Here is an 11,773-nt window from a genome sequence, read left to right on the forward strand (position 1 = left end):
GGCTAAACTGCCTATTTCCATATCCAGCGATCCGGTAGTCATTTGCATGAATGTTGATGAACCACAATTCAACCCCACGTAGAACCTTGGACTAATATAAATAGCCCTAGGGAGACCAGCAGAGCAAAGAGGGGGGGTTACAGAGAGACCATCTCAGAGCTGCTCTTATTAGGCTCCCAGCAGAATGTTTCTAACTACCAAGCTTGTCCTTTCTACACATGAAAACAGAATTTATGTTCACGGGCTGTCTGAATTTTTCAAACAACATTAGTCACTTGAAATATTAAACAGTACAAGTTTAAGTTATATTCAAAGTCATTTTTTTCTCTAACACTCTGATTGGGAGAGACAAACACCTGTGTTTATCATGACATACGGCGGGACCCAGATGCAGACACAGGAGGCAGATGGTTGGAGTCTTACAATGTTTATTAATCCAAAAAGGAGTAGGCAAGAGAATGGTTGTGGACAGGCAAAAAGGTCAAAACCAGATCAGAGTCCAGGAGGTACAGAGTGGCAGACAGGCTTGTGGTCAAGGCAGACAGAATGGTCAGGCAGGCAGGTACAAAGTCCAGAAACAGGCAAGGGTCAAAACCAGGAGGACTAGATAAAGGAGAATAGCAAAAAGCAGGAGAACGGGGGAAAATTGCTGGTTGACTTGGAAAAACATATAAGACGAACTGGCACAGAGAGACAGGAAACACGGGGATAAATACACAGGCCCAGAGAGACAGGAAACACGGGGATAAATACACTGGCCCAGCAGAGACAGGAAACACGGGGATAAATACACAGGCCCAGAGAGACAGGAAACACGGGGATAAATACACTGGCCCAGCAGAGACAGGAAACACGGGGATAAATACACAGGCCCAGAGAGACAGGAAACACAGGGATAAATACACTGGCCCAGAGAGACAAGAAACACAGGGATAAATACACTGGCCCAGAGAGAGAAGAAACACAGGGATAAATACACTGGCCCAGAGAGACAGGAAACACAGGGATAAATACACTGGCCCAGAGAGACAGGAAACACAGGGATAAATACACTGGCCCAGGGAGACAAGAAACACAGGGATAAATACACTGGCCCAGAGAGACAGGAAACACAGGGATAAATACACTGGCCCAGAGAGAAGAAACACAGGGATAAATACACTGGCCCAGAGAGACAGGAAACACAGGGATAAATACACTGGCCCAGAGAGACAGAAACACATGGGGATAAATACACAGGCCCAGCAGAGACAGGAAACATGGGGATAAATACACAGGCCCAGCAGAGACAGGAAACATGGGGATAAATACACAGGCCCAGCAGAGACAGGAAACATGGGGATAAATACACAGGCCCAGAGAGACAGGAAACATGGGGATAAATACACAGGCCCAGCAGAGACAGGAAACACGGGGATAAATACACAGGCCCAGAGAGACAGGAAACATGGGGATAAATACACAGGCCCAGCAGAGACAGGAAACACGGGGATAAATACACTGGCCCAGAGAGACAGGAAACACGGGGATAAATACACTGGCCCAGAGAGACAGGAAACACAGGGATAAATACACTGGCCCAGAGAGACAGGAAACACAGGGATAAATACACTGGCCCAGAGAGACAGGAAACACAGGGATAAATACACTGGCCCAGAGAGAGAAGAAACACAGGGATAAATACACTAGGGAAAACAAGCGACACATGGAAGGGGTGGAGACAACAACGAGGACAGGTGAAACTGATCAGGGTGCGACAGTGTATTCACTTGGCAACCCTCTCTCTTCTGTTGTGGCTATGATTTATTCTCCATCCTGTACTTTCTAGGTTCCTCATAAGATTAGCACGTGTGCTACTGAACAACACAAGCTCAATCATTCTCACAGTCAGCTAACTCCCTCTGTGCCATTAGACGACAGTAGTGGGATATAAGATACTGTAATCATTTCCCCAGGTAGTGGTTTACATTGAAAGTGTTTCGTGTACCTGAGACGAACATTTGTCATAGCGTCATGTCATAAATTACGAAAACAAACCAAATTAATAATACCTACAGTTGCTTATGAAACTGCAGGCGTTGTATACACAGACACAGGAAGGGAGGGAGTAATTGTCTTATGAACGCAGTCAGGCAGATCTAATATGCAGCAATAAAGCATGTTTTAATTAGAGAATCAAAAACGCCACAACGATGCCGTTATTTGTTATGTGCGGATCAGACCGTAAGACACAAGGGCCAGACAAGACAACTCTTTAATCGTCCTACAGTTTTCACACGGCCAAGCAATTGTTCTGATCACAGTTGCTAAAGCTTTACTGTGAAAAAAAGCGAAGCTTTCGATAACTTTTCATAACACTAACCACGCCTCCAGATGTCTTGAAAGCACATTTGATGGATGACAGTCCTCTGTAACAGCCATTGCCCAGTAAGCATGGCAAGTTCCAGCTAAAACCGAACCCTGTAAATGCATTGATACCATATGGTGGGGCAAAGGCTACTTCCTCCGGCTAAATGAGTTGATTAGGCTTGTCCACACGATAATGAGGGCGATAAATTGATGTCAATCATGGCCTAACTGCTTACCTCCAATGTCAAACCTCCCCGTCTATGCAAACCTAGGTCATTAGCATAGATTGACATCGACGAGATTTCTCAAGCCCTTGTTGAATTTCAATGCTCTTTCAGAAGGTCATAATGGCAGACAGCTTTAGGGTTTGGCTACACCTGCTTGTAGTGACCACATTTATTTCTACATTTACTGACACCGCCTTTTGTCCTCCAAATAGTTCACTGTGTCTATTCCTTTGATATTTTATATAGGTAAATAATACACTGTGACAGTTGAATACATGTTTGAATGGAAAACATTGTCTTCGAAACCGCGATGGCGGTTTGATGGAACATTGTTTGAGAAGAGCTCAGGGCAGAGTCCAATGATTAATATACTGCATGTGAGAGCTGTCAAAAGAAAAAGAAGTGGTGTCTCATATCAAACATGTGCAGATATGATTTATCGTGAGGTTTCTGCGCCTTGACATGCGAGGACAAACTGATGCATTCGTGTAATCTCCGGATCAAACTACAGTGAGTTCCAAAAGCATTGGGACAGTGACAAATGTGTTGTTGTTTTGGCTCTGTAATCCAGACCTTTTGGGTTTGAAATGATACAACGACTGTGAGGTTAAAGTGCAGACTCTCAACGTAAATTTGAGGGTATTTTAGTCCATTATTGGGTGAACCGTTTAGAAATGACAGCACTTTTTGTACATAGACCCTCCATTTTAGGGGACCAGAAGTATTGCTACAAATTCACTATTAAAGTAGTCATAAGTTTAGTGTTTCGTCCCGTATTCTGAGCACGCAATGACAACATCAAGCTTGTAACTCTACAAACTTGTTGTATGCAGTTTCTGTTTGTTTTGGTCGTGTTTCAGATTGTTTTCTGCCCCAATAGAAATGAATGGTAAATAATGTCTTTCGTCATGTTGGAGTCACTTGTATTGTAAATGAGAATATAATATGTTTTCTATACACGTCTACGTTCATGTGGATGCTACCATGGTTATAGGTAGTCATGAATGAATTGTGCATAATGATGAGGGAGAAAGTTACAGATGCACAAATATCGTACCCCCAAGACATGCTAACCTCTCACCATTACGATAACAGGGGAGGTTATCAATTTTTTTTTTTTTGGGGGGGGGGGTATGATATCTATGCCTCTGTAACTTTCTCACTCCTTATTCACGATTCATTCAGGATTAGCCGTACAAATGGTAGCATCCACATGAATATAGAAGTGTTCATAAACATATTATTTTCGTATTTACAATAAAAGTGACTCCAAAATGACACATGACATTATTTACCATGAATTTCTTTTGGGCACAAAATGATCTGAAACACAATCAAAACAAACAGAAAATGCATCCATTCACAAGCTTTATGTAGTTATTGCGTGCTATGAATATGGGACCAAATACTAAACTTTTTACTAGTTTAATACACATATAAGTGAATTTGTCCAAATACTTTTGGTCCCATTTGGTAAAATGGGGAGGCTATGTACAAAAGGAGTTGTCATTTCTAAATCGCTCACCCGATAAAGAGGAAGATACCCTCATAAAATCTGACAGTCTGCCCTTTAACCTCATAGTCGTTGTATCATTTCAAAACGACAACAACAAAACATGTCACGGTCCCAATACCTTTTGGAGCTCACTGTATATGATATTTATGTAGCTCCTGTATATGTCTGGGATATACATGTATGTCTAGGTACAGAAGGTCGTAGGAAAGAAAATAAAATGCATGATTCTGTTTCAGCACAATCATTGCATCATGAAACTAGCACTGTGAAATTGAACCCTGGCCCATAATGAACTGTTTTTCTAATATTGACCTGGTGGAAACAGCAAGGAGTGCAATACTCCAGCCTGAGTTTTCCTGAAGTATTCTCAAGTAATGAAGTTTCACTTGCAAGGCTTTATTTTGCAGGGATAACTTTGTGTTATTGTTTTATTCATGTTCGACGTTGACAACGAAAGAGACTGAATACTGTATAGATAACAAAGCGCCAACGTTGTGTCCTCTTCTTCTCCTCAGTCTCAGAACTCGGATGACATCTTGGTGGCTTCTGCTGAGTGTCCCAGTGATGACGAGGACCTGGAGGAGTGTGAGCCTGGAACAGGTGAGTCTGTCTGTCAGCCCTGGCCTGGGGTTCAGTGTCATACCAAGGCCCTAGGAGGGAACAGGACCTCCTAGGATCACCTACTGTCTTCCTACACTAGGGACCAATAGGCTAGTTTTAATGAGCTCATGGATAAAACCGAATGTAGCCTTGGCCTAGCCCTATCGCTACTTTCAAAGTTGTAATTTTGTCTGTTCTCATCGCTCGTCTTTTCCTCGGCTACTACCTCTGCTTTGAACTCGCTGTTAGGGGGGATTTTACTACTGCCACTAGCTAGCAAGATCTTATCTCAAGACGAGAAGATCTCATGCTATCCTTCTGCACTCCCATAAACAAAATAAGAAACAAACAGGGGGGTAGCTGAGGCCGTCATGTAGGTCTACATTTGGTTGTCGGAGGCAGTGTTCATCATATCAAGCTCATAGAAGGTTCTGGTGTTTGTGGATGACTGATCTTCATATTCCTACAGCTATATCACTGCTTCTGCTCCATATTTCACTACTGCCTGCCTGGCCCTGGCCAGTGTGAGCTGTCAGAGACAAGCTGCAAAGACACAAATGTCCTGGCAGAGTCTGAAAGCCCATTATGGTGAAGGTCAGGAGTAGGGTTGGACAGATCTGTGGCACACCTGGCTCTGAGACAGACAGAGGAACATTTCCTCTTCTACGTTCTAGTCTTTCGCTCGCCAAATGGCGCAAAATGCAGCAGGGCTTCATTGTAGTCACATTCATTACTAGGGTTACTCATGAAATGTATTACATGTACAGTTGAGTCGGACGTTTACATGCACTTAGGTTGGAGTCATTACAACTCGTTTTTCAACCACTCCACACATTTCTTGTTAACGAACTATCGTTTTGGCCAGTCGGTTAGGTCATCTACTTTGTGCATGACACAAGTCATTTTTCCAACAGTTGTTTACAGACAGATTATTTCACTTATAAGTCACTCTATCACAATTCCAGTGGGTCAGATGTTTACATACACTAAGTCGACTGTACCTTTAAACATCTTTGAAAATTCCAGAAAATGATGTCATGCTTTAGAAGCTTCTGATAGGCTGATTGACATCATTTGAGTCAATTGGAGGTGTACCTGTGGATGTATTTCAAGGCCTACCTTCAAACTCAGTGTCTCTTTGCTTGACATCATGGGAAAATCAAAAGAAATCAGCCAAGACCTCAGAAAAAAAATTGGAGACCTCCACAAGTCTGGTTCATCCTTGGGAGACATTTCCAAATGCCTGAAGGTACCACGTTCATCTGTACGGAAGTATAAACACCATGGGACCACGCAGCCGTCATACCGCTCAGGAAGGAGACGCGTTCTGTCTCTTAGAGATGAATGTACTTTGGTGCTTTCGCTGTCTCCAGCTCTGCCTTGGGGCGGCGATATTCCCCAGCCTGTGCCCAGGGTCCTTCTCCGTCCAGAATCTCCTCCCATGTCCATGAGTCCCGAGATTTCTGCTGCTGCCCGATACCACGCTGCTTGGTCCTTTGGTGGTGGGTGACTCTGTAACGGCCGTTGGCGGTGGAAGAAGGTGAGGACCAATGCGCAACATGGTAAGTGTCCATATTTTTTATAAAGTAATAGAACACTGAACAAAAACAACAAAGTGAACGAACTAAACCAAAACAGTTCTGTCTGGTGCAGATACAAACACTCAACAGAAAACAATCACCCACGAAACACAGATGGGAAAAGGCTACCTAAGTATGACTCTCAATCAGAGACAACTAACGACACCTGCCTCTGATTGAGAACCATACCATACCAGACCAAACACAAAACACAACATAGAAAAACAAACAGAAAGCCCACCCAACCTGACCATACTAAAACAAAGACATAACAAAAGAAGTAAGATCAGAACGTGACAGTGCCGAAGAAAAAAAACGAGAACAGTTAAACTGTGTTTGGACCGACCTGGCTAGGCCTCTGAGGAACTTATGATGGCATAGGGAGTACTTCTCAAGTTTTCCCTAATCTCGGGGGAATGGAATTGTCGACTGGGTAGTGATACACAGTGGTGAGAACTATGGAGAAGGATAAAACTCACCTACTGTTTGTGTGGAAGTATGTGTGCAGCTATAAAATGGATTTCTTTGTATAATGGACTTTAGAACGTTCTCTGAATAAACGGTACTAATCTTTTGCATAAGCTGAGTCTTTGCCTAATTATTATTACACCCATCGTCTTTCAAACCTCTGGGATTGGTCAAAGTTATTGATTGATAGTTATTATCATTGGGATTGAAAATTCTCATGACAATCAGTCAGGAAGTTAAAGCTTGATTGCAAATGGGTCTTCCAAATGGACAATGACCCAAAGCATACTTCCAAAGTTGTGGCAAAATGGCTTAAGGACTACAAAGTCAAGGTATTGGAGTGGCCATCACAAAGCCCTGACCTCAATCCTGTAGAGAATTTGTAGGCAGAACTGAAAATTGTGTGCGAGCAAGGAGGCGATCCAAAACGTTTGACCCAAGTTAAACAATTTAAAGGCAATGCTACCAAATACTAATTGAGTGTATGTAAACGTATGACCCACTGGGAATGTGATAAAAGAAATCAAATCTGAAATAAATCATTCTCTCTACTATTATTCTGACATTTCACATTCCGTAAAATAAAGTGGTGATCCTAACTGACCTAAGACAGGGAATTTTTACTCTGATTAAATGTCCGGAAATGTATTTGGCTAAGGTGTATGCAAACTTCCGACTTCACCTGTACGAAACAAGAGGCTGCTGAAGGGAGGATGGCTCATAATAGTGGCTGGAACAGAGCAAATGAAATGGCCTGGAAAACCATGTGTTTGATCTATTTGATACTATTCCAGGTATTCCGCTCCAGCCATTACCACGAGCCTGTCATCCCACCAACCTCCTGTGATGTACGAAGGGGTCATATTTTCTTACTCGCCTGTGTGATAAAAGGCTTGTTTTCATGCAAATGTTTCAAGAGTTTCAAAAGCGACATTAGATCATGATAGACGATTGGCCAGTTTGCCCTATAAGATGTCACATTTTATCCAGACAAATGGTCATTGTCATGAGCCTTCTTTCTCCACCTGTCCTCTTGCCCCTCCCTGACACTCCCTTTTATCAATGACACTGTCAGTAGAGGTGAATCGGGCCCTTGTCTTGTTTTCGTTTGTCTTCCTAACCTTGATATTTGTCTCGATTTTTTGGGGGGGGTCATTTTGTTGAGGTGGCTTGCGGAGGTGTGGTTATGTTCCTATCAACGTCAAGGATGTTCAAACTCGGTAAACTAGCAAATATTGTTACTGGCATGCACACATCCGTCTGCAACTGCAAATCAAATGATCAAGGATGTATGTCAATGTTATGCAGCTGTTTTTGAATTTGTTTTTCTCTTCATGCAAAAATCATGTGGCAATATGTTGATGTACGTAAGTGACCTTATCCCATGGTTTGCTGTCTTTTTTTATTTTTGTTAAGAGATGTCCAGAAATGTGATCTTGTAAGCAAATCCATATTATAGATAATACTGTATACTTAAATATCTTCCATATTAATTATCTTGCCCCAACATGGCGTAATATTACATGATTTGGAACATTGTAGCTATATAATGAGCACATTGTGTTTGTAATGTAATGAGCACAATTGTTCATTATTTGTGTCTGGGGTCTCCTAATGCTCCTCTAATGTGTGTCTCCTGCCCTCTCTTTTTCTTTTCTAGGAGGTGAATTAGTGTTGCCTATAATAACAGTGGATTCCCTTGAGCCCCCATCCATCGCCACCCGTTACCCTGCTATCCCCCCTCCTCCCACCTCCCTGTCCCCACTTGAGACCACCAAAGTGTCCCTGATGCTGTCCAACCCTCACCCTCCCTGCCCCCCGGATCAGGAGGACTGCGGTGACCCTGTGGAGGTCTCAGCCTTCGGTTCTGGGGAGATGACGGAATCAGATGATGAGGACTTTTACAAAAACTCCCCTCTGGTCACTGATAGGACAGTCCTGCATCCTCCTCCTCCCCCCGCCATCGGTGAGGGCGGGGCACAGAAACCCCACAATCCCCGCCCCCTTCCTTATGCTCCCACCACCAACCCTGACCAGCTCCACATCCCTGCGGGCAAAATGAACACCCGTGACCAGGTGCTTCTGCCCCCTGCCCCTCCGTCATCCCGGTATACACCTGGACTAACTTACCCCCAATTTCCCCCATGTGCCCACAGCCGACCCTACAGCCCCCGGTGAGAAGGTCATGCACCCCGGCCTGGTGGATAGGATCGGAGAGTCCAGTAGCACCACAGGGATGGTGGTTGGCATTGTGGCAGCTGCTGCCCTCTGCATTCTCATCCTCCTCTACGCCATGTACAAGTACCGCAACCGTGACGAGGGCTCCTACCAGACGGACCAGGGACACAACTTCATCAGCAACCCAGTTTCCGAGGGCAACGGGGCCATGGTCAAGCTAGAGAAGACACCAAGCACAACCACGGCTGCAGTAGCTAAGACAGTAACCAAGGGCAAGAAGAACAAAGACAAAGAGTATTATGTCTAAGAGAGGGATGGATAGAGAAGGAGAGAACGAGAGAGATAGGCTAGAGCAGGGTTTCCCAACTCCAGTCCTCGAATACCCCAGAGAAGCACACCTGATTCAACTTGTCAACTAATCATCAATCCCTCAATCAGTTGAATCAGGTGAGTTTGTCCGGGGCAGCAACAAAGATGTGTGCTGTTGGGGGTACTCTGGGACTGTTGGGGTACACTGGGATAGAGGAAAATCATGGAAAGGGGGTTCTCACAAAGAATTTCACTTCCACATTATCCTCTAGATAAATATCCAAAGTGTAGGGTGTAATTGTTACATTTGTGGCACACAAAAAAAATAAAATCCAATTTGCGATCAGTATTTCCACAATTCCTGTTCAATTATGCTTTGAGAATTTGTATCACATACCAAATATTGTATTGGATAACATACCATTTCATACAGGATCAGAAGCATATCCATTTTGCTGTGTTTGTATATAGCACCAATATCTATCAACTGTATGGTTATGGTTCCCAGTGAAAACTCAGTTTAAACCATTGTACTATAGAACCAGGTTTGCATGAATGTCAGTTCGTCATGCTCTATCTCAAGTCCCCATGTCTTTGTAATGAAGTCAGCGGTATCAGTGTGTACTGAAAGGTCATTATGGTAGATAAGGACAGAGCAACCCAGTAGAGTTTACTAGATTAAACTAAAGCCATACCCATATTTGGAGATTGGGTGACCCACCTTCTCTGCAGACTAGCCTACCCCATTTTGTGTTATCCCACGTAAAACGGCTTTCAAATCTGTCTATCTCTCTGGTTGTCCATGGTGCTATGTTAATAATGGTCCAGTATCATTGAACCATGTTTCCTTTTGGGAAAATACAGGTTTTCAAAGGGAATACACCAGTTCACAGCAGAATTTAGCCAACAAACCCACACCATTGGATGGATGAGTTGAGCTGGATTCTCTCATCTCTGTGTGAGAAGAGATCACCAAACCGACAGTGTCATTCATTCCATCCAGGAACAAGTTCCTCAAGCTTAACAAATCTCAAAAAGCAAAACGCTACTGTAGCAAAGACATTGCTCTGTAAACATATGTGTATGTATAGATGTCTTGGGTTTGAAAAAGCATTGCTTCTGTGTTTGTTGGAGTAGACGGGGGGGGGGGGGACACAGACATGAAAAAGATACTACATGTGAGAGATGTTCTGCCCCCATGGTTACCACTGTCAACACTCCAGCCAGATCCCCATATGAGGAAAGTAGAGACAGTGAATATGAAAGGGAGCTGCAGGACACAGTCACTTTTGAATAACTTTTTCTGGTTGTTCCTGTAGGAGGGGAGGGTGACATGTCCAAGCTTGTGTCAAGAGGCTGGCTTTCGCTCTCCTTCAAAATTGGCACACACAAAAAAAACTGGAAAGGCACAAACAGTAGAAAAATCTCTTTGAGAGATAAATACTGTGTTACCTTTGAAAGCAAACCAAACATGTATTCTGGTTTTTCTACCCATGAATAAAAGACTGTTCTGTGAGATGAACTATTGAAGGTTTGTGAATTGTATAGCTACTTCTCAGATACTTCTGTGTTTCTCTTGTTACCATTTCTGCAGTTCTGTTTAAAAAGAAAAATGTTTCCTTTTAATCCGATACAGATGAAAGGGAGCATTTTGTCTATGATGAGACACCATTGTCTGACTACAGAGACACATTCTAAGTATTTCATTTTTTTCAGTGTTGAATAACATGACATTTCCATTAAGGACAGGTTAGTGATTGTATGTAAACGTATCAAGAGAAAACACAAAAAGGATGATGTGCACTCTTTTGATTCATTTCTTAATTTCATGTACATTGAAAAACCTGGCTATCTTTGTCTGTTTTCGCCATTCTCTCTGTTGTTTACATTTTCAATTTCTGTCATTTCATCTTGGGTTTTTTTTATGACGTGCCATTTAAACATAAACTATCCCTGTGTCATAACTCAATGATATTGTAAAGTGTTCCTGTGAAATTAACCTTAATATGTGTACAGTACATTGACAGAGGGGAAATACAATTGGTTATATACTTCGTATACTCCTGTGTTGTGTGGCTTTTTTTTATGGGTGCAAAGGCCTCATCAAATGAATGGGTGGCACTTGAACTACTACACACAGCCAGTGGCGTCATTAGGCCGGGGCTTCCGGGGCTTCAACCCTGGATGTTTTTTGGTCCAGCCCTGAACATTTATATGGTCCAAATTTGTTATTTCATTTTTTGTTACATTTCAGTGTGATGAGTTTGCGTAACCACACATCAATTGTGCTATTCAGGATTAAAAATAAAAAAGAATGACATATTTTAATAACGAAAATAAACAATCCAATATACTGCACTAGGAAGAAGCCCCTGGAGTGACGCAGTGCCTGCTGTGATTGGTGGAGATTTCACAAAGCAGTGGACCACTCACATCCCTTGACCCCTCCCCTACAGCACCAGATATATGTCAATGTCATCACTCAGCAAAATGCCTGTTACTCAGTCAGAGTCTGCATCATCTTTCTTTTGACAGAGAGGCAAAGA

The 11,773-nt window shown here is 42.9% G+C and overlaps 1 protein-coding gene across 1 annotated transcript in view; it reads left to right on the forward strand.

Moving 5' to 3' along the window:
- LOC118390496 (neurexin-2-like) overlaps positions 1-11,285 on the forward strand; it is a 355,637-nt gene extending 344,352 nt beyond the window's left edge. Inside the window, 3 exon segments of the mRNA XM_052457396.1 lie at positions 4,608-4,692; positions 8,401-8,866; positions 8,868-11,285. Coding sequence (XP_052313356.1) covers positions 4,608-4,692; positions 8,401-8,866; positions 8,868-9,225 — 909 coding nt within the window. The 3' untranslated portion in view covers positions 9,226-11,285.
- The last annotated feature ends 488 nt before the right edge of the window (positions 11,286-11,773 follow it).

This window comes from Oncorhynchus keta, chromosome 11, assembly GCF_023373465.1.
Source record: "Oncorhynchus keta strain PuntledgeMale-10-30-2019 chromosome 11, Oket_V2, whole genome shotgun sequence".
NCBI lineage: Eukaryota > Metazoa > Chordata > Actinopteri > Salmoniformes > Salmonidae > Oncorhynchus > Oncorhynchus keta.